This window comes from Strix aluco, chromosome Z (assembly GCF_031877795.1).
Source record: "Strix aluco isolate bStrAlu1 chromosome Z, bStrAlu1.hap1, whole genome shotgun sequence".
NCBI classification, from domain to species: domain Eukaryota; kingdom Metazoa; phylum Chordata; class Aves; order Strigiformes; family Strigidae; genus Strix; species Strix aluco.
This window is the reverse complement of record NC_133971.1, coordinates 77,161,316-77,186,186: the sequence shown is the minus strand read 5'-3', so window position 1 is coordinate 77,186,186 and position 24,871 is coordinate 77,161,316. Positions and strand designations below refer to the sequence as shown.

At 40.0% G+C, this 24,871-nt stretch overlaps 1 protein-coding gene across 1 annotated transcript in view; it reads right to left on the bottom strand.

Annotated features, from left to right (window-relative positions):
* TTC33 (tetratricopeptide repeat domain 33) overlaps nucleotides 1-24,871 on the bottom strand; it is a 55,595-nt gene that overhangs the window by 19,008 nt on the left and 11,716 nt on the right. The window contains exon 3 of the mRNA XM_074813735.1: nucleotides 7,301-7,382. Coding sequence (XP_074669836.1) covers nucleotides 7,301-7,382 — 82 coding nt within the window. The remainder of the gene's footprint in view (nucleotides 1-7,300; nucleotides 7,383-24,871) is intronic.

Genomic DNA, 24,871 nt, shown 5'->3' with positions numbered 1-24,871 from the left:
ACAGTTTAAGTGCACCCCTAACCTCTCTACATACCGTATTAATCTGGTTTTAAATGGATCAAAGAGTAGCTGACAGCAATGGAAAAAATCTCATTAATGTTTATGGGGTTTTGAAGCAGTTGAGCAACTCCACAATTCCCGTATGTTTTTCTGGAAACACACTTACTGCATTGACAACTGGGAACTTTAAACACTATTTCCGCTCTTCAGAAATACTGAATGACATTTGTCCTACATCTGTTAGAACACAGATCTTTAAGAACTTACCATAAATATTTACAGATTCCTACTGTGTCATTAGCATATTTATCTGAGCTGCATATTAAACAACAGGGTATTTAAAATGTTAAATTTGCTGCTGAGAAAGGAAATGCTAACGAACTGGGAATCTGCTATATAACCCAACATAAGATTATCTTAATAAATGCAACAGGATATACAGATATTCAAGCCCACGCAAAACACTCCATCCAATGTTAATTCTCAAAAGAAATTATTTCATGAGGAGACTTTTCCTCACTGAAAGAAAATTAGTATAGACTGTAAAGAATCTTTGCATACCACACAAGGTCATTCGTAACATGAATCACCTCCTCTAGTATGTGACTCACACACCAAAACAGACAGATTTTCATAGGCTCAATGCTGATCAAGCCCTTGCTGAAGCTGGTGTACAAATCTTCCAAATCTGGAGCTACCAAAACTTTCTCATTTAGCTATACAATAATAGCTGCACTATTTGTGCTGGTATGCTGGATTGGAATAACACAGCTCCAAAATAGTATCATTTAAATATTAACCACAATAGGTTTGGAATGAATTACATATTCCTATTTTGGCAAAAATGGATTTTAACAGCTCGCATTAGTGACTTTAAAAGTAGAAAGGTATCAAATTACACATTCTACTAATCAGCTTCCAGTAAGCATAAGTCATACTGTAAAAAAATCTGTAATAATTATTTGCATGTACTAAAGACATGTTACCAATTTAAAGATCAAAGGTTTTGTTAAAAAGATTCAAGAAATCATTTTATAAACGCGTATTTTGAACATAAACTTTTCTTGTGTTCTCATTCACAGTATAACAGAAGTGTTACACAATATCAGAAAGTGAAATCAAAGAGAAACAGTGTAGCTGCCCAGCACTGCTCTCTTCAGGAAAGGAAGCAAAGGCATGGTGGAAGCAGAGGCCTGGGTTCCTTTATTCTTTCAGGTTTCATTACTTGCCAATGGTTTCATTAGACAGATGAAGATATTTTACAAGATGAATCAGAGTCACACAGCTGGTTTCTCAGCTCCTCCTGGTCAGCAAGAAAGCCATGTGCCTATTCCTCCAACTCACGTTTGCCATTTAGCTGAAATACAGGGACTGGGGTGCCGAGTAAGCACCACCCCTTGGTATTAGGTACTGCAGCTGGAGCACTGACAGCAGGCTGTCATAGTAAGGACCCGTTTGCATATGTCACTTCATCATAGTTCAGATCCAGATAAACGGACATAATTCCCTGGTCTCCTGTTATTTCCACTGTGAAATTATTTAGTATAATTTCAATTAAATAGAGTACTTTTGGAGAGCTAGCTTAATTCCTGAATTCATATAAGACTATAATAAAAAACTGTTATAAGAGAGCCATTCACTAATTTGTCCCACTGAGTATAACTGTCCTTTTCAACAGCTTTCTCTTGACTTTAACTCAAAAAAAGAAGAAATTCTAATTGCAAAATAAAGGCTACTTCAAAAACACCCTGTGTTAAGGATCCAGCATCAGAGCACATGAACCATTTCTCTCAAACCTAGAAGAAACCTACTAGGTCATCTGTTTAATTAAAAACAGCGTTAAATCTTTAAACAATAGTAAAAAAAAAAAGTATAGGAGGGATACCATTTTTGCAACTCAACGGAATTTCTTCACTAGTGTAGTTAAAAATTAACAGCTAAATAAGTTAACAACCTTTACAGCAACCTGGAAAGATGCTAATTAAAGCCTAATTATATTATTCTGTCTCTTCCAATAGTGCTTAATTAGTATTTGGAACTCCTTGGCACACACCTCTGCAGATGCTAAAAGTTTACATGACAGCAGAAACCAGCCAGACAAATTTGTTGAAGAAAAATCTTTCAAGCACTTTTAAACACAGAAAAGTCCCAGGGCCAAAACTTGCTGGAGGCTGGGAAAAGTATCATGGGGAAAGTACTGCTACATGCTTGTACCATTTGAATGACTCTTTTCCACCCATCCACTGATGGAACTTGTCAGGATACTAGGCTAGACAGATCTTTCTTTAAGTTAGCACTGATGTAAATGCATCCAAATACAAGTAAATATTCAATGGACGTTTACATGTTTAAGATGTTTTCTTAACACAAAACTCTAGAATTATGTAGGACTCAAGCACCTAAATCATATAGGAAATCTGTAAATACTAATATGCTAAATAACATATAGATCTGATCCTAACCATGCCCAAGTTAAGAGAAAGTACCACTACAGAATTTCTACAAGGTTTGAACAACATGCATGAAGAGATTTTTAGTTTTTCTAAAAAGATATATGCCTCCTGTTTTAGAAGTAAGGAAGAAATAATTGAGTACAAATCTAGCCTGGTGAGAAAGTGGGTAGAACAAATGCCCACTTTTCAGCACCATGTAGCATGTAGAATGAGAGAACTGCACTAGAAAAATTCAGTGATTTAAAGTAAAAACAACTACTGCATCTTATTACCAACACCATTCAAATTAGCAAACCAAGTGAGAAATCAGTCCTTCAAATGCATACCTCCCCAAGTTCTTCCTAACACAGTTAATCTGGATCCATTATAGGCATATGATGTCGACAAAGCAATCCAGTTCCCCCAAAATAATTCAGGAAGAGAAACCTCTAAAGACATAAAGTATTTCTCAAACCAAATGCAAAACCAAGTAAGGTCTAAACCTTCTACAGCTACATAAAACAAAAACCTCCATCAGCACTACTGTATAGAAACAAGCTTATGATTATTCTATTAATTCTTTTGCAGAATCAAGCTTTCTTCACTTCACAGACAACATGAATGTGAAAAGGAGATATGACGGCATCCAGGAAAAGAAAGAGGAGTCACTGCACCTTGGAAAACAGCCAGCTTTGCTTCTTGGGTTCTGCTGGGGTTTTATTGGGTTTGCGATTTTTCGTTGGGGTTTTTTGGGGGGGGGGCAGTTATTCTTTTTCTTAATACAAGAAAAGAATTAGAGGAACAATAAAGATCTTAAAACTAAACAATATAGCAAGCTTCCTAAAAGTTATATAACACATACACTGACGTACCATGATTTTACTTTCTCTTTTCCTTTCTCCTATATTTAAACAATGTATTTTTCAGCCACATTTTGAGTAGCTACCTCCCTAAAAATATTTTCCCATTCTAATTTGTTCAGCTAGTTAAAAGAAGCCAAAGCCGTACATTTCTTATTCTCATTCTCAATCCAAATTAAAATCATTTTTGCAGAAGAGCATTTTTATTTAATACAGAAAAAAAAAATATTTTTGTACCCTTTGCATACATATGGAGACAAAAGCTTCCGAGTCCAAAAAGAATCCTGTCACTTTTTCCACCTAAGCCACGCAAAGACACACTGAAATTACAAGCTGAACTCATAACTTCAGTGAGGCATTGACGGTTGCTTTAAAATAAAGCCTCAGATGAATTGACATCGTAAGTATACTACATTTAATGCTCTTTTCCCAGACTAATTAGTCTATGTAATACTTCATATGAAAACAGACTGGACATATCTTTTGCATACTGTACCCCTGTTTAATGTCAACAGAATCGTACCATAGAATCATAGAATGATTTGGGTTGGAAGGGACCTTAAAGATCATCCAGTTCCAACGCCCTGCCATGGGCAGGGACACCTTCCACTAGACCAGGTTGCTCAGAGCTCTGTCCAGCCTGGTCTTGAACACTGCCAGGGAGGGGGCAGCCACAGCTTCTCTGGGCAACCTGTTCCAGTGTCTCACCACCTTCACAGTGAAGAATTTCTTCCTTACATCTAATCTAAATCTACCCTCTTTCAGTTTAAAACCATTACCCCTCATCCTATCCCTACACTCCCTGATAAAGAGTCCCTCCCCATCTTTCCTGTAGCCCCCTTTAAGTACTGGAAGGCTGCTATAAGGTCTCCCCAGAGCCTTCTCTTCTCCAGACTGAACAACCCCAACTCTCTCAGCCTGTCCTCATGAGGGAGGTGCTGAAGTCCCCTGATCACCTTTGTGGCCTCCTCCAGACTCACTTGAGCAGATCCATGTCCTTTTTATGTTGGGGGCCCCAGAGCTCGACACAGTACTCCAGGTGGGGTCTCTCCCCCTTTACTCTGCTCTCATGTATCACCTCTCTTGACCTGGTGGCCACACTTCACAGAATCACAGAATCATCTAGGTTGGAAAGGACCTTGAAGATCATTCAGTCCAACCATTAACCTAACACTGACAGTTCCCAACTACACAATATCCCTAAGCACTATGTCAACGCGACTCCAGGGATGGGGACTCCACCACTGCCCTGGGCAGCCCATTCCAACGCCTAACAACCCCTTCTGGAAAGAAATGCTTCCTAATATTTAGTCTAAACCTTCCCTGGTGCAACTTGAGGCCATCACCTCTTGCCCTATCGCTTGTTATTTGGTTAGAGACTCATCCCCAGTTCTCTGCACCCTCCTTTCAGGTAGTTGTAGAGGGCAATGAGGTCTCCCCTCAGCCTCCTCTTCTCCAGACTAAACAACCCCAGTTCCCTCAGCCGCTTCTCGTACAACATGTGCTCCAGACCCTTCACCAGCTTTGCTGCCCTTCTCTGGACATGCTCAAGTCATTCAATGTCCTTTTTGTAGTGAGGGGCCCAAAACTGAACACAGGAATCGAGGTGCGGCCTCACCAGTGCCGAGTACAGGGGTAAGATCACTTCCCTGTCCCTGCTGGCCACATTATTTCTGATACAAGCCAGGATGCCATTGGCCTTCTTGGCCACCTGGGCACACTGCTGGCTCATGTTCAGCCAGCTGTCAATCAACACCCCCAGGTCCCTCTCTGACTGGCAGCTCTCCAGCCACTCCTCCCCAAGCCTGTAGCGCTGCTGGGGGTTGTTGTGGCCCAAGTGCAGCACCCGGCATTTGGCCTTATTGAAACTCCTACAGTTGGCCTCAGCCCATCGCTCCAGCCTGTCCAGGTCTCTCTGCAGAGCCTCCCTACCCTCGAGCAGATCAACACTCCCGCCCAACTTGGTGTCATCTGCAAACTTACTGAGGGTGCACTCTATCCCCTTCTCTAGGTTATCAATAAAGATGTTAAACAGGAGTGGCCCCAAAATCGAGCCTTGGGGGACACCACTCGTGACCGGCCACCAACCATATTTAACTCCGTTCACTTCTTTTGATGCAGCCCAGGATATGGTTGGTTTTCTGGGTTGCAAACACACATTGCTGGCTCCTGTTGAGCTTCTCGTCAACCAACATCTCACGTCCTGGTCCGCAGGGCTGCTCTCATTCCACTCATCACCCAGCCTGTATTTGTGCTTGGGATTGCCCTGACCCAGGTGCAGGACCTTGCACTTGGCCTTGTTAAACTTCATGAGGTTTGCATGGGTCCACCTCTCCAGCCTGTCCAGGTCCCTCTGGACGGCACATCCCTTCCCTCCAGCATGTCAACTGCACCACACAGCTTGGTATCACCAGCAAACTTGCTGAGGGTGCACTCAATACCACTGTCCATGTCACTGACAAGGATGTTAAACAGCACTGGTCCCACCACCAAACCCTGAGGAACACCACTCATCACTGGTCTCCACTTGGACATCAAGCCATTTACTGCAACTGTTTGAGTGCAACCATCCAGCCAATTCCTTATCCACCAAGTGGCCCATCTGTCAAATCCATGTCTCTCCAATTTATAGACAAGGATGTCATGCAGGACATTGTCAAATGCTTTGCACAAGTCCAGGTGGATGACGTCAGTTGCTCTTCCCTTATCCACCAACGCTATAACCCTGTTGTAGAAGGCCACCAAATTCATCAGGCTCGATTTACGCTTAGTGAAGCCATGTTGGCTGTCACCAATCACCCTTATTTTCCAGATGCCCTCACATAGTTTCCAGCGGGATCAGCTCCATGATCTTGCACTGCACAGAGGTAAGACTGACTGCCTATAGTTCTCCAGGTCTTCTTTTTTAACTTTTTTTAAATTGAGGGTTATGTTTCCCCTTTTCCAGTCAATGGGAACTTCACCAGACTGTCACAGCTTCTCAAATATGATGGATAGTGGCTCAGCCACTTCATCTGCCAGTTCCCTCACGACCCACTGATGCATCTCATCAGGTCCCATGGACTTGTGCACCTTCAGGTTCCTTAGGTGTCTCAAACCTGATCTTCTCCTACAGAGGGCAGTTCTTCATTCTCCCAGTTCCTGCCTTTGCATTCTACATCTTGGGTGGTGTGGCTGGAGCCCTTGCTGGTGAAGACTGAGGCAAAATTCATTCAGTACCTCAGCCTTCTCCATGTCCCGGGTAACCAGGTCTCCCACTTCCTTCCATTTCCTTCCCTAGTCTTCCTTTTATTACTAGTGTATCTGTAAAAGCTTTTCTTGATGCCTTTGATGTCCCTGGCCAGATTAGTTCTATCAGGGCTTTGGCCTTCCTAACCTGATCCTGCGCTGCTTGGACAGTTTTTCTATATTCCTCCCTGGCTACCTGTCCTTGTTTCCAACCTCTGTAGGCTTCCTTTTTGTGTCTCAGCTTGTCCAGGTGCTCCTTGTTCATCCATGCAGAGCTCCTGGCATTCTTACCTGACTTGCTCTTTGTTGGGATGCCTTGTTCCTGAGCTTGGAGGAGGTGATCCTTGAATATCAACCAGCTTTCTTGGGCCCCTCTTCCCTCTAGGGCTTTACCCCATGCTACTCTGCCAAGCAGATCCCTGATAGTATTGACAGTATAAAGTCAAATCTTTAGAAATAGCAGACAGATTTTTAATGGTCAAATTTGCTAATCTATCTCAGTAAGGCTCTCCTTACTCCTCCCAATACAATTTTTAAATACTTCAGTTGCTTTTTCCACATTGTAACATCCTAATTCATGTCCTAACAAGGATGTTGTTTATTGTGATTGGCTGAGATAATAGCATTATTTTAATTCCTGTTAAAGATACCCTGTTGTGTTGGGAAAAACAAAAAACCTGAAGGTGCATAACAACTACACAATGTTGCACAGAATCTGTTCACAAACACAATGCTTTCTTTTTTTAAATTCTAAACTGATAGAGAATTGTCATGCTTTACCTGCGATTTCATCTCATAAAGCGTAGCATCCTCTGGAGTTAATTGCAGTGCTTCATCCCACTTGTGAATAGCCTCTCGGTACCTGTAGTTAAAACAATTTTACAGTTTCATTATATCTAAAGATATTAGATATTTCTGTTTATATCCAGACATTGTCCTAAATAAAGTGCCATGGCATCTCATTAGTATTAATGATTTTTCTAACCAATTCCCTATAAGACCTGATGAACAGTTTTCAGTAAGTGGCTATTTGTTCTTCTGACCAAATGGATGCTAACTACTACTGTACAACTGGCCTCAAGTAAATTTACAAGTCAATATAGGACACCTATGGCAAAGAAATTACTTAAAACTAGAAATCTTGAACTGAGTCAAATTTCTCTCATTGTCAAAATCATCCTTAGGCATAAAAAATTATAATCTGAATGCAACATGCCTTCCTACAGGCATAATTTAATACTTCTTTCCAGTCTAAAAAGGCTGAAACAGAGGAGTTGCCCTCCTGCATTTCTGTACTGTAAGATACTAAAGACATCTGAGTGACTTCAGTATATAAATATAAGAAGGAAGTTGAAAGTAAGCAGCTATACTGAAATCACTCAACTTTGGGAGGGTAGACAGTAGCTTCATAATATGTTGCCCTTCCCTAGAAAACAGACCAAAACAGAAGAGTTGACCAAAACCAATAAAAAATAGGTTTTTGTCTGGAACAAAGAGGTAAAACTTGGACAAATGCATACTAGGGTTTTGAACCATACTGAAGAACCGTAACAACATAATAAGACGCAGTAACAGGGGTGCAGTCTTTCAGCCCTGAAGGTAGCCTCAGATTAACATTAATGAGTCTGTGGGGGGCCACAAGTTCTCTGAATCTGTTTCAAAATCCACCTTTGTTACAGAACTGTGTAGGAACTCCTATATTTATATTAATTTCACTGCAAATGTATGAAAACAGTTACTCTTCACAGATACACACACCAATTTTAATATAGTATAGATAAAACTAAAGTAATTTCCACACACATTTCATATGGAAACATTTATCTTCCCCTACTCTCCATTTTCCCTTCCCTTCCCCATTTTTCAGTCCTCTGGCTTGTATTACACCTCCAGGTTTTCCAGAGCAGTCACATGAAGACTTCAGAAAGTTCTGAACCAATTGGAAACGGAAGAATAGATTGGGAAAGCAATGCAGCTAAAGTTAAACTTTCATTATGAATCAGGTATTTAGTTTGTAAACAACCCTGATCAGTATGATGTTTCATTTAAGTGCTAAGCAAAGGATGTTTCAATAATTTTTCACACTTCCTCAAAGTTTAGCCATCAGCTGTTCATTCCCCAGGGGCAGGTGTTCACACTAAAGCCAACATCACCACATTTTCTATGTATGTCAGCAGAAGCCTTAAGCTGTCCTTTAGTTAGCAAGAACTACTTTTTGAGTAGAAGATTACAATTTTGTTCAAGACCTAGCAGAGACATAGCACAAAAACCCTACACGAGTAAGGGAAGTCCTCAGCTCAGTTAGGTGGTGTCCTGGCCATGCAGCAAGGCACAATATTGTGAGTACAGCAAAAAAATTTAGAAAAAGACATTTGGAAAACAGAGCAAATACAGTAATGACATCAGTAACCAGAAGGGAAAGAACAACACTGGCATTATGCAAATAGAAAGATGTAAGATAAAACTTGAATTTCAGGAATCTTCATTTTTCCTTCTATGGAGGGGACATCATTGCTCAAAGTGTCAATCTGAATGGAATAAAAATTCACAGCAAGAACATGCTACCTTTGAAGGGAGCACCAATTATAAGCAAATATTCCCCCAAATCCTGTTTGGTTTTGTTGTCAGCAGTCTGCCAACAGAATAAAGGTGGGCAAGAGAAAAGAGGTTGTCCATTCATAGAAATGCTGTGCTACATTTGTTCTGTGCATGAACAGTAAGTTACTCAGCTCTGTCTGTGAGCCTCAGAAAGTGTGATCCAAGAGAAGTGACAACAGAATGGTGGAATCCCTTCCCAGGACTGAGAACACAATGGAAGAGGGCTGGAGAAAGATGTGTCTGTAGGAACATGCTGAACCACCTGCTCAAAAAGACTGACTGCTGATTACCAGTTTACAGTGTGGAGATATCCATGTGGCTGTGAAATATTGATCTTTTCAGTGCATATATTTCCTTAAGAAGGAAGTCTGGTAAAACTGGACTGTTTTGTTCTTTTAAATACTCAGAAAAACAGATGTTTCCATTCTTATTCCAGGAAAAACTAAGGACTCTATTCTTATTAAGAGAAATTGAGACATGTTGCTTGCTCTAGTAATGCAAATTTAGGAAAAAATTCCTTTCTATAAAGATAGTCCATTAATCAAAGAATTTTCTACCTCATTTTGAAGGAAAAGATTATATACTGTATTTAATATGAAACACTTTACTGAAAAAGTTGCCTGGAGATACAAGATACAGTTGTAAAGTGAGTGTTCCAGTAAATGTTTTATGAAAACCATAAACCTTGGCTGAAATAATAAGTGAGCTAACACAGGGGTCGTAAAATAAATAATTAAAACACAGATCATTTTACTGTCTCTCAGCATCTTTTCTGAGCTGAACTGTATGGGACCTTTACCATCATAAGGAGGGAGAACTAGTTTTGAAAAGGAAAACTTCAGTATAAATATGGCATCTGCTTTGGGTTTAATTAACACAAATTTAATGAGTATTTCATTTGCTATTCCCGTTTCTTTTCTTAGCAAGTAAATAAGCTCACATACAAGCTTGTATGCATCAGCTGAATCACAAAAACTGCTATGTCATGGCTGGCAAAAGTGAAGTAATGAATTTTAGCTTAATGCTGTTCCACTAAGGTCTACCTGAACTCCCTCCCATATGCCTGATACGGAAAGAAAGCACACATGTTCAGAACACACGCTATGGCACAGCTGATGCACAGTAAAATGCATTCAAATCTTATATCACTTCAGAAAAAGGTATATGAAACATAGCACTTCAATAATTAAAGTAACTTGTATCAAAAATAACATCTCAGAAACAAGACTGAGACTCTAAAATCACAGATCCATCCACTGGTGATGCTATAAACCTTCTTCAGAAGCCTCTGATATTTATCAAAGTGGAGATTAAACCCTAGGTCCAGGTGGCTGGGGTCTACTAACTGGAAAGCAGCTTTGCAGATAAAAGACCTGGGGGCCCTGGGGGACAAGAAGTTGAGTACAAGCCAGCAACATGTCCTTGCCGCAAAGAAGCCCAAGTGCAGCCTGGGCTGCCTTAGCATCTGCAGCAGACCTCAGCTCTGTGTGACCACATGTGGAGTGCTGGGTTCAGTTCTGGGCTACCCAGTATGAGAGAGACATGACATACTGAAGTGAGTCCAGCAATGAGCCACAAAGATGATTAAGGGCTTGGAGCATCTGTCCTATAAGAGGCTGGAAGAGATGGGACTATGCAGCCTGGAGAAGGGAAGGCTCAAGGCGGACCTTATCAAAGTGTAAAAATACCCAGTTTGGAAGGGGGGCAGGGAGTAAAGAAGAGGGAAGCAGACTCTTATCGGTCATGCCCAGTGACAGGACAAGAAGCAACAGGCACACGTTGAAGCACAAGAAATTCTGTTTAACCACATCGCCATCACTGGAGATATGCAAAACCCAACTGGACAACATCCTGAGCTAGTTGACCTTGCTTTGAGCAGGAGTTGGGAGTAGAAAATCTCCTAGGGTTCCTTAGGATTATATGATAGTAAAACATCAGCAACCTCAGTGATACATGGTTTAAGATGAAATATGATTATCTCTTTGCAAATTTTAAGCAAATATAATCTTAAAACAAATAAGACTCATTAACTTTAGATGTCTGGGATTACTATAAAAACTTACCTCATGTCACAGTTAAGAAGTCACAGAATATTAATAATGGTCATATCTTGATTTTATAGAATACCAAATTAATATTTCCAACAAAAGTAAAATCCTGATCTGTATATACACAGTGACTAAGCATCTAAATTCCAGTAATATAAAGCACTTTTAAGAAAATACTATTACATTTTGAAGTACTGAATTACTATTTCTGTGAGTTCACAAATATACAATTATAACCATAACTTAATTATAATTTTCTCTTCTTTACTGCAATGCCATAAAAAGGAATAAATTGTTGAGAACTGGATACATCTGGGATGGCTTCAGTGTAGAACACTTGATGGATCTTGCCAATTTTTATTTAACAGCATATGAAAACCCATAGCTCCCTTCAAGTACTAAAACTGCTCTCTTCAGTCGTGCTACTGACCATCTGGGAGCTACAGACTTGGCACTTACTACAGCTTGCTAAACTTCTGAAACAAAAATCTCAGGCTTACACTTCACTTCTTCAACACCACTTCTCGGAAAACAGGATCTCTTGAACTCTAAAACAAAATCATTAAAAAAAATTCATATTTCCATAAAAAATATTTAATTGGAGGCTTTTCAGTAAAAAAAAAAAACCAACAGTTTTTTCCAGTTACACAAAGATCAGTTTTTGAATCATACATATATATTTTATATATATGTGTATATATATAATATATATAAAGCTAAAAACCATCACTGCGAGATCATGCAGGATCTAGAGTCCTGTAGCTTTACTCCGACAGGCTTGCCACAGTTGATGTTTCAGGGACAGACTAAGACAGGGCATGCTCAGAGTGACACTGAAAATATCTGAAGATATACTGAAGAGAAGAGATGGTATCAAACTCAGACAAAATGAGACAGGCCTGTGGGAGAGAGGCAGAGGACAGGAGTAGAGTGTCAGGAGAAGGGATGAGGCAACATAAATCCTGGGAATTGTTAGAGACTTGGAGGGACACTCCAAGAATGAGATGTGGAAAAACACGGTCAGTTAAGGAAGGGAAGAGGAAAACAACATTTTAAAAAGAATACGGCTTATTGTCAAATACTCATCATATCAGAGAATGAACGTGAACGGTCTGTAGCCACCAGAAACACCAGCTAGAACAATTTTAAACTAGCACAGGGTCAAATTCAGACTTTGGTGGAAGCTAGAGAAAAACACTGGTCAGTAATTATACAGAGTACATGAAAAGGAAAGAGAAATTAAAAGTAAAGCAGAAGTTGATTACAGGAATAAACTTCCCTTTTTAAACTGTGAGATGACGCAGGACTGGACTGTGGGAGAAAAGAGTCAAAGAACACATGAAGGAGGAAACTAGAAAGAGTAAGTAAGAATGAACATAACATGGCTTTTTTGTGTTTAACACCTTCAGAGTCCTCCAAGCCAGCTAGGTTTTTACAGTAAAATACTTCCTCTGCTGGGAGTGGGGAGGGAGGAGTATGGCACTTTATAGAAGCAACTAAAGAAGAACAGTGTGCAGGAACAGGCGAAAGGAAATTGTTTGCTTAGGTGTGCACAGAAAATTCTTGTCCATAATTAGTGCCATAGAGCATGTTTAACCTCACTGGTAACCGTCACAAGATTGGTAGGTCTTTAAAAGCATGAAGTACCATAGTACACGTTCTTCTGAAGTCTTAGCAACTCTACAATTTCTATTTTTTTTTTGATTGCAGGCAATTCTGACACTATCGATGAATCATCTTTACTGCAGCTAAAAACATAGCTATTTTATGGTAAATAAAGTGTCATATGTTACTTCTGACTATGCAGGGAGAAAGTTAAAACTGAGTGCTTTACTATCTACTAAAACTTCCAATAAAACATTTTAATTTAACAGGTTGATTTAGGTATGGCCACACTAATCACCACAGGTAAAGAGGTGCATGACAACTTTTCAATGGGACCTGACCATACACAAACTTGCTGTAACTGCCCTCTCCGTAGGTAAACTAAACTGAACTGACCATGGGGTAAAATGGCATGCACATAGCTAATGCAGATAACTTCAAAGCATAAGTATTCATCAGAGTTACTATTCTTGCACATATTATACCCCCTCAATATCAGGTCATTGACAGCTGGACACTAGTAGTGCACATAGTGAAAATAAATCCAATTTATACAGATTAATCTTTTCCTACGCAGCAAATACAAAGTTCTGTTACAAGTAAATCTGTCAAATATACAACAAAATTAGCTACACAAATAATTCAAAGAGACTTATCTCACTTCAGAACCTCCACACAGGAACAGATGGAAAATACCATTTCATCACATGCCAAAAGCAGTTACGACCTATCATCACACTAAACCACAAGATCAAGTTTGTAACATAAGTTCCAGTCACCATCTTCTCAATTTTTATTTCAGCCATACATGTAAATATGGACACTTTTTATCATTGCATCTATTAGGCAAACACAGTTTTGAAACTACCTTTGTCAAAGAAAAGGTATGAAATCCAATACTGGTAAAAGATGATCTCATAACTAATATCCAGAAGTGAAAGCCACAAAATCAGGATTCTGATACTGTCTCTGACAGAGACGTCCTCTCTCACATGGGAGTAACATTTAATTTCCTCATGTACAATATGAAAAACTAATCTCATAAAAAATCACTACTACTTCACAACTGTTTTATTGAGACCCAGGAATGGAATATACTGTAGTAAATAATTATAACAAAAAACGACAGAGGAACTAATGCAGCAGAGTACTAGATAACGATGGGGCGTGAAGAGTGCCTACACTTGACAGTCTGCCATAAGATGTCTTTCACAAATACATTTTATTGAATTGTGAGCTGAGGGCCCTGCTGACTTTGACTTATTTTATACACTTTACAATCTGATGGATCACTGATTCATGGTCCACCTCCCTCAGATATTGCACTTATCTGTAAGGAGACAAGAAAATTTGCAAACAAATGCCACACATCCGGCCTCTACTCAATTCTCTCACTGCTAACTGAAGATCACTTTCGTTCCTGTGTCTCTTACACTGGTGCTATCAGTGTGCACAATTTCAGGGCTTTGTCCTCAAGAAGGGCTTTGGAAAGCATGTATATGTATATGCATATGGTTGTGCTCATTCTTCAGACATGAAATAATTACTTCAGCCCTGATGAATATAGAATTATACAGCTGATTGACAAACACTGGTTGAAGGAAGACCAAAGCATATATTTTTCTTTTTAAAAAAATCTTTATGTTCAGAAAAAACCCGAACAAGTTGCATAGTGCTAAACAAAACCTTAGTCAAACATGCCAATCACATGCAAAATTCTAGAAATAGGGTGCTCTACAGTTTTGTTTCTGGCCTTGCTGTAGAATCTCCCTGGACCTGGCACTGCTACTTCATATTTTTCCCCTGAAAATATGGATTTGATACAAAACTTATATAACACAGAGGAATTTACTTACCTGAAGTAAGATTACATCATGAAGACTCAGAAGCTCAAAGAAATACACTGCTAACCACAAACACTTCCTTATCTTTGCAATGATCCTAGAAAAATGCTCAAAAGAGTCAAAATAACTGTAATTTTATTTGACAAGTTCAGGTTAATTTTAATTATTTGTGGTAGTATTGAGAACTTAGTAGTGTAATTTTTAAGTGAGAATGGTTAATAGCATTAACAGCAAAGTTCTCTCTACAAGCTGTTAACCTAGACAGCAGGATATTATTCAGAGTGGAGGAACAAAATTGAAAGAATTTTTTATGCTTTCTTCAATTAAGTGGTCGTTCTACCAGTTTAGTTTTGTCATGAAAACCACAAGACCCTACTGTCTCTGACTGCATACCTGATTAACTACAGAAATATTAACAGAGACTGCAGTGAGAAATATTTAGGTTTTTACCATGTAAAAGTTAAAAACTACAGTATGGCTAAATGTTTGACCTTAAGGAGGAATCAAAAGAAATAAGCTATTTCTACCTGGACCCTATTAACACAAAAATGTCAAGTAATTATAAAACAGAACATAAAGAAGTGTGTAAAAAATACACCGGGAAAGATCTTAATTCACCAGACAGCGTGCAGTATTTGAGAACTTCTTGACAGACAGGCAAATCTTTTACCTGTACTTCTCCAGTATCTATAATTGCAAGTTATATAGCATACCTGTTTGTCTTAAACACATAGCAGAACAATCATTTTTCTATTTAAAAAGGCAGTGCTAACAACAGAGCTGTTGATACAAAGGAAATAAGTTATATTCACATATACTCTATGTCAAGACCTTCCACACCCCTGAGAAACATTCTCACACAAGAGAACACTTAGTATGTTGTAAAACTACCGTGTTTATTTAAGAGCATTAAAAAGAACAAATATTAATTATATAACTAAAAAAAAAAATTCATTTTCAAATGCTTTCATGTTCAGCATTAGTGTCAGGTAAGATGACGACTGGTAAAAAAGAAAACATCTAAGAAAATCTCTACAGGGTCCAGAAGCTGCTTTGAAACCATCTATAAATATGTGGAGTACTTTGCTAAATCCCAGCCTTGTAATTTAACATAACATAATGAAAATTTGGTATTGACTCTAATTTTATGAGCGAGAGGTCTGTAGGAAGCCAAAATAAACAGTGACAAATAGGAGCAGAACTGAGGTTTACACATGGAAATTCAAATCAAGAACAGGAATAAAAGTTTTATTACTCCAGAACAGGCCATTTCATTATTTAAGCAGTAAGAACAGACCGTCCTAACATTATAAGTGTCAAATGAGAAGTAACTGTATAGTTTCAGTGAAATCAATCCACTATTTTAGTATCCTAAACAAAAGCTACAAATTAATGTAAATCAAGTATCAGATATTGCAATAGTTATAATATTTTAAGTATTCACAGAGAAGTAATGTATTTTTACTGCTGAAATGAAGTTTTAAATAAAAAGCTTTAGTTCCTCAAAATAGTTTCAACAGTAGTTCCTCTGAAAGCAGAAAGAAAAAGGTAGAAGAAAAACTGTTATGCTGCATTTGAAGCAGTTTTGAGGTTGCATTCCAGTCTTAAGAATTATTTGCTCAGATAGCCTTTAGAAACATAGTAGTAGACCTACAATGATAGGTACCATCTGTTTTCTTCTTAGATAAGTACTCATTTAATCCTTTAACCTTTCCATTATTTGTCCACAGGTGGCTGACCATTCTCACTCTCTTACCTCATGTTATGATCCCAGCAATTCTCAGAAATCAGTCATAGAAACTAGAACAAGAAGTGAAAAGCTGTCAACAGCACCAAAAAAAGCACCAAAAAAAGTTTCTGGGATTTACATATTAGCGTTTCTCTATCCTTCTCAAATGACATTGCCAAAATAAGATGCTCAAGGGTAGGGTATTAACAGGTCAAAACATTTTGGGAGAGATGATACACAAAAAGCAATAGTCCACTCACATTCTATTCTGAGCAGTTCCATTTCAGCTAGTTGACATGCTCTTGTTATCTGCACTAAATGTAATTCCCCTTCACTGTCTTTCCATTACTTCTGGCCTCTTTACAATATTTGCTGATGTAAACATCACAGAGTAATAGTGACAGACCTTACATACAAAAACAGAGAGGAAGAACTAAAGACAGAATCACAGAATCATCTAGGTTGGAAAGGACCTTGAAGATCATCTAGTCCAACCATTAACCTAATATTGACAGTTCCCAACTACACAGTATCTCTCAGCGCTGTGTCAACCCAACTCTTAAACACCTCCAGGGATGGGGACTCCACCACCTCCCTGGGCAGCCCATTCCAACGCCTAACAACCCCTTCTGGAAAGAAATGCTTCCTAATATTTAGTCTAAACCTTCCCTGGTGCAACTTGAGGCCATTCCCTCTTGTCCTATCGCTTATTACTTGGTTAAAGAGACTCATCCCCAGCTCTCTGCAACCTCCTTTCAGGTAGTTGTAGAGGGCAATGAGGTCTCCCCTCAGCCTCCTCTTCTCCAGACTAAACAACCCCAGTTCCCTCAGCCGCTCCTTGTACGACCTGTGCTCCAGACCCTTCACCAGCTTCGTTGCCCTTCTCTGGACACGCTGGAGTAATTCAATGTCCTTTTTGTAGTGAGGGGCCCAAAACTGAACACAGGAATCGAGGTGCAGCCTCACCAGTGCCGAGTACAGGGGTAAGATCACTTCCCTGTCCCTGCTGGCCACACTATTTCTGATACAAGCCAGGATAACATTGGCCTTCTTGGCCACCTGGGCACACTGCTGGCTCATGTTCAGCCGGCTGTCAATCAACACCCCCAGGTCCCTCTCTGACTGGCAGCTCTCCAGCCACTCCTCCCCAAGCCTGTAGCGCTGCTGGGGGTTGTTGTGGCCCAAGTGCAGCACCCGGCATTTGGCCTTATTGAAACTCCTACAGTTGGCCTTAGCCCATCGCTCCAGCCTGTACAAGACAAAGGTGTAAGGAACTGAAAGAAGTGATGACTCACTCATCGACACAGCAAACCTCAAGGACAAGCTGTGGCCTTTGGATTAATCTAAGGAATGTCACCCAAGGAAGCAGGAGTGTATCAAAGGATGCACCCCCCACTCCTTTGCAGTTGCATTGACAAACTCCTTAAATAAGCCTCAGAGGGGGAGACATGGACTAAACCAGGTGTTTCCCCTCAAGCAAAAGTATCACTAAGCCCAATACTTTGTCGCTCTATTGTGCAAGCCAGACACCATGCTTGCCTTGCTAATGACTTCGCACCTTTACCACTGAAGTGGTCACAAGACCTGATAAGAGGTGATCACCTCTGGGATGACCAATCAGATCTCTGGGAACAGAGGAAAAACCAAAGCTGGGCCACGACCTCCGACTCAACTGGAACGCACGTTCCACCTTTTTCCTCATCTCTCATGGAAATGAATTTGTGGAATATCTGCCCCTCCTCATCTACCACCCAAGATTACCGGACCTGAGACAACACTGGATCCAGGGGTGGTGATCCAGATTTCTTTGATTCTCTTTCTCTCCTTTCTTTTTCTTTCCTTTTCTTTCTTTTCTTTCTTATAGATTTATAAGAGACCTCACTGCTTATTATCCTGTTCCAAGTTTAAATTGTTCTCTACTGCAAGTAAAACATTTTAACCGGTCATTTGGTGTTGTTTCACCTTAATTTAACCCGAGGGGATCACAGAACCCTTGCGATTCTCTGGGCTTCCTGTCTGGACTGTTACTAGAGGAAACACGTAATTCTCAATGGCATTTTAAGACTTAAGGGACAATTTTAATTTATTTTTCATGAAAGTACCAATAAATTAAGTAGACAGGTACCCTATAAACCTCCCCAGATAGCTGAAGCTATTAGAAAGTACTGATGTAAACTAAAGTACCAATGCAAATACTAGTCAGCAAAAAACATGAAGTCTCCTGAAATAAGTGAAATATAAATGTGTAATAAACAGTACAATCTACCTACAAGGACATAATATACACATATACAGACCGTACAGAGACTGGATGTCACCATCCAGAACTAAAGGAATGTATCAGACACTTCTAAATCCCAAAATGACTAACATGCAAATCATACACATGAAAGTGGCAAGAAGAGTGCGAACTCTCACTGCCAGCATTGCAGAGACAAGGACTGGCGAGCCTTGGTGTCACTAGGCAAAAATGTTCTGTAAAGGGACAGATAAGGAAAGTTTGTGCTCCAATTTCCATGACACTGCTGGTTAGTCAGTTACAATGCTGTTACATGTCTGCTGATAAGCAACCTTGCAAGAACCAATAGATTCAGACTGATGATTTTTGTTGGCAGGGTAATTTTGCATACACATAATAGTGCCTATCAAAAGAGAGTAACAGCAAGAACTGTTTGAACAATCTCCTTCAATACTTCACATAGCACAGCATGAGATGTAAAATGAAACATTAAAGATTCAACAGAAGATTAATAATTTTTTTACCTACATTAATTACTGGATAGGAATACTTTAAGTCATTTAGTCCACAGTATCCTATGCTTCTGAATCCTAACTTCTAAAATTAATTCCTCCTTTTATTTTGTAACTCAAATGCTATGCTCTACCTAGCACGGAACATCTACAAAGAATATTCTGAGCTCTGGAAGGACTCCATTTCCATTTAACCACCCACAGATTTACAACACACTTTCAGAAATGTAAACAGGACAACAGACACTTGTTTGTTGCAATAATGCACACAGCTGTAATGCCTCTGTGAACTGGAAGATCCCTTCTTCTGGAGAAAAAAAAAGGGAAGCAATCAAAGCTTTATCGCTTCAGTGTTGCATCTGAAGAAAGGATCCATGTCTCAATTAATTATAAAAATATGCTCTTTAATGTATATTCCTTACTGCCTTCATTCTTTAAACATTAAGTTGATCCCACTGATTAGATAAACATAATTAAGTCTGACTCGCAAAAGTCTTATCTGTCTACAAATCCTTTTCCTGGATTTAACAAAACCTACCATCCACAAACTCTAAGAGCATCAATGAATTTTCTCTGACTGAGAAATATACACACCTTGGTGGGTTTTTTTCCAGTGTTCAATATTTAAAATTTCTCTCAATTTATTATCAAAATATGATGACCGAAACTAAGTAACTTGGGCACCCTCATAATCAGTTAAAAATATATTAAAAAACTATAAATTACCAAGAAAAAAAAGCCAGGTTAAAAGATTTTCCCCATAGATATGCCATGCTCCATGTAATAGTTGTTTATACTACTAGTTTACATAAAACTTCCTTTGTTCTGTAAATTAATTAGGGCATTTTAATATTTACAATTCTAATTTTAGTACTAATTTCTTTTATTCTGTATGTCCACAATACTTCTAAAATTTTTTGCACCGTTGTTTGGAATTCCTTTCTCACTTTGAATTCCACAAAAGAAATCAGCTACTAAAATAAATAATTTCTGAAACCTCATTCATTCAATTCCACCCACAATACAGAAGTACTGGAATTCTGCCACATTTTTGAAAGGCAAATACAAATGTCTTAAAGTTGTAGAGTCATTCTAAATGAGTCCTCAAAAGTCATTCTGTACTCTCCTCACCTCAGTCTACTTTCTTGCCCTGCTTTGCACCATTATAAAAGCTTTTGCTTCTTAAACCAAATTGAAAGTCTAATTGAGGTAATGACCTGTCCAAATATTAGTTTGTTTTAAAACATCAAGCAGCGCCCCAGTGTAATTCTCCAGTTAGCTGCACAAAACACAAAGAGAGCTTTTTTTAGGCAGCAGTAACACCGCTATATTTTAACGGTTTCACATCTTAGCTTTAACACCTCAGGTATACGTTTGGCTGTTGGAAAAGTTCACAGTCCATGCTTTACTAAACAAAACAAATGTTGTGATGGTTGTGAAACTGAATGCATTATAAAAAAATGGCATCTTTAGCAAATCGCTTCCTACCACCTTCATACTGAGAGCTCTACAAACAGATTTTTCGATTTGGCAGTGAAAGATGGTCTAGCAAGGGCTCAATTAAAACTTATCTTCTATACTGGAAAATTTTTATTTCAATCTCAACATGTGATCCTACACCCCAGAATGCTTTATACAAACGTTTTCTTTATTAAGCCCCTATTTAAGTCCTTTTTGAAGTCTCAGTATATATTAATCAAATTCAGATCAGAAATGCTCATTGAAGACTGAAAGTTGAAATACTTCACTGAACTACAATTCTATTTTAGAACAGGCAATACTTAAAAAAATATGTCCAGGAAAGTAAGTTATCAGTGAGCAATATCAGGGAAAGTTAGCCTCTGACAAACAGAAGAGTTTCACTGACAGACTAGATAATTAAAAACATCTACGTCAACAACCAAATTCACTGAGGGTGAATTTATCACCACAAGAGCCAATTGCCAGGAAAAGGAAAGCTTGTATTAAAGCTTCCAGACAAATACAACTTCCTACAGAGAAGTCTAGGCTGCAGAACTCCTGTCAGTAAGTTTATGCTATTATTTAACAGGTGTTTTCCATTTTTAACAGTAAAATAGGATTGTGGAGCCAGCTGAATACAAGCCATTATTCATTGCCAACATCACTTCTCCAAAGAACCCAGTCTGAAAAAAATCTACAACTTTGAACTGCATTTTGTCTTAACTGTTATTTCTTAATTTTTTCAGGAGACAGAAAGCTTAAGCCACAGTCTACTACATTAGATTTCTATTACCAGCTGACAGGTCAAAGATAAAACAAAGTTTTTTAAGACTTGCCATCTAGTTGCTAGAGCCAGTACAACTCCAGAAACCAGCATGAAAACACATCCAATACACAGTAAGAATGGCAGCCTGTAAAAATTATCAGTTTGAACTGGCTAAAAAATAGTCAACTTCAGTTCTTCATGAAAATAAAATTTCTATGATTGGTCTTCAGGAAGTAAGAAAGAGGGGAGAGATGCATTATCTCTGTGAATATGTATGGTACTAGTGAACCACGCACAATTCCGAGGCAGAAAGGTGTGGTTCAGCAGAACATAAGCAATCCAGGAGGTTCCTGGAACGCATTAACTTCCTTCTCCAGGTGATACATGAGCCAGTGAGAAGTAGTGCTATGCTGGACCTTGTTCTCATCAACAAGGAGGGGCTGGTGGGGAGTGTGAAGTTCAAGGGCAGCCTTTGCTGCAGTGACCATGAAATGGTGGAGTTCAAGTTCCTTAGGGCGGTGAGGAGGGTGCACAGCAAGTTCGTTACCCTGGACTACAGGAGATCAGACTTTGGCCTCTTCAGGGATCTGCTTCGCAGAGAAGCATGGGGTAAAGCCCTGGAGGGAAGAGGGGCCCAAGAAAGCTGGTTGATATTCAAGGATCACCTCCTCCAAGCTCAGGAACAAGGCATCCCAACAAAGAGCAAGTCAGGTAAGAATGCCAGGAGCTCTGCATGGATGAACAAGGAGCACCTGGACAAGCTGAGACACAAAAAGGAAGCCTACAGAGGTTGGAAGCAAGGACAGGTAGCCAGGGAGGAATATAGAAAAACTGTCCAAGCAGCGCAGGATCAGGTTAGGAAGGCCAAAGCCCTGATAGAACTAATCTGGCCAGGGACATCAAAGGCAACAAGAAAAGCTTTTACAGATACACTAGTAATAAAAGGAAGACTAGAGAAAATGTGGGCCCTCTCTGGAAGGATACAGGAGACCTGGTTACCCAAGACATGGAAAAGGCTGAGGTACTCCGTGACTTCTTTGGGCAAGGGCTCCAGCCACACCACCCAAGATGTAGAATGCAAAGGCGGGAACTGGGAGAATGAAGAACTGCCCTCTATAGGAGAAGATCAGGTTTGAGACACCTAAGGAACCTGAAGGTGCACAAGTCCATGGGACCTGATGAGATGCATCAGTGGGTCGTGAGGGAACTGGCAGATGAAGTGGCTGAGCCACTATCCATCATATTTGAGAAGCTGTGACAGTCTGGTGAAGTTCCCATTGACTGGAAAAGGGGAAACAACCCCCAATTTTAAAAAAGTTAAAAAAGAAGACCTGGAGAACTATAGGCAGTCAGTCTTACCTCTGTGCAGTGCAAGATCATGGAGCTGATCCCGCTGGAAACTATGTGAGGGCATCTGGAAAATAAGGGTGATTGGTGACAGCCAACATGGCTTCACTAAGCGTAAATCGAGCCTGATGAATTTGGTGGCCTTCTACAACAGGGTTATAGCGTTGGTGGATAAGGGAAGAGCAACTGACGTCATCCACCTGGACTTGTGCAAAGCATTTGACAATGTCCTGCATGACATCCTTGTCTATAAATTGGAGAGACATGGATTTGACAGGTGGGCCACTTGGTGGATAAGGAATTGGCTGGATGGTTGCACTCAAACAGTTGCAGTAAATGGCTTGATGTCCAAGTGGAGACCAGTGATGAGTGGTGTTCCTCAGGGTTTGGTGGTGGGACCAGTGCTGTTTAGCATCTTTATCAGTGACATGGACAGTGGTATTGAGTGCACCCTCAGCAAGTTCACCGATGACAACAAGCTGTGTGGTGCAGTTGACACGCTGGAGGGAAGGGATGTGCCGTCCAGAGGGACCTGGACAGGCTGGAGAGGTGGACCCATGCAAACCTCATGAAGTTTAACAAGGCCAAGTGCAAGGTCCTGCAGATGGGTTGGGGCAGTCCCAAGCACAAACACAGGCTGGGTGATGAGTGGAATGAGAGCAGCCCTGAGGACCAGGACATGAGATGCTGGTTGACAAGAAGCTCAACAGGAGCCAGCAATGTGTGCTCACAGGCCAGAAAGCCAACCATATTCTGGGCTGCATCAAGAGAAGTGCGGCCACCAGGTCAAGAGACATGATTCCCCCCCCTCTATTCCACTCTTGTGAGACCCCACCTGGAGTACTGTGTCCAGCTCTGGGGCCCCAACCTAAGGAGGACCCACTTGAGCGGTTCAAGAGGACGCCACAAAGATGATCAGGGGGCTTCAGCACCTCCCTCATGAGGACAGGCTGAGAGAGTTGTGATTGTTCAGCCTGGAGAAGAGAAGGCTCTGGGGAGACCTTATAGTGGCCTTCCAGTACTTAAAGGAGGCTACAGGAAAGATGGGGAGGAACTCTTTATCAGGGAGTTTAGTGACAGGACAAGGGGTAATGGTTTTAAACTGAAAGAGGCTAGATTTAGATTAGATGTAAGGAACAAATTCTTTACAAGTGAGAGTGTGAGACACTGGAACAGGCTGCCCAGAGAAGCTGTGGCTGCCCCCTCCCTGGAAGTGTTCAAGCTCAGGTTGGACGGGGCTTTGAGCAACCTGGTCTAGTGGAAGGTGACCCTGCCCATGGCAGGGAGGTTGGAACTAGATGATCTTTAAGGTCCATTCCAACCCAAACCACTCTATGATTCTTTGTCTAAAACATCTGACTTATGGTATTTAAACACTGTATTAGAAAATCGAGCATGATATTATAAAAACCACGATTCTTCTCTTGAGATTTGGATGGATGCACTGGTCACCCAAATGACTGTTGGAAGAAAAATGTACAATGTCTATCATCTATTTCATATATGTTACACAGTTTACCATAAGTACTTGGCAACATATGTTAATAATTCTATCCTTTTATGACTCTCTGCACCTACCTGCTGTAAAAAAGTGTACATCAGTTATGTACTGCTAAGATTAGATGAAACAACTGCTCTGCATATTAACACCTTGGCACAGTCCCTTACGAGCTAAGTAAGACTAATTTTTTCAAGGTCCAGTGATAAAGTGAGAGAAGAATTAGACTCATTCTGAAGGAGACGAACATATGAAAAACGTAAAAACTGAAATGTCTGGCCTGTGATTGAAATTATATTCACAGGCATCCATTTCAAATTACAGATGCAATATAGTAACAAGAACACATGAGCAACAACTAGACAACAATACCACATAAGTGAAAGAAGGCTTGTCTCCATTTCCCTTGCTGTTTGGCCACTTACTCTAATACCCATTCTCTCTCCTATTTTGGCAAAAGCATTTGTGAACCAGATCACAAACCAGAAAGAGGTTATTTTCTAGCTAGGCATCTTGTCCAGCCCAGTGACAAACCAGTACTCCAAGTTGTCTCCCCCCAGGGTAAAACAAAAAAATGGGACCACTGCAAAGGGTTGGAAAGGAGACAGCAGGAGAAATGGGTCACATTGACCTTGACTGAAATTGGCTTAACCAGGGATGGAACTGCAACCTTTGACTAGGCACTTGACTTGTAAACCACCAAA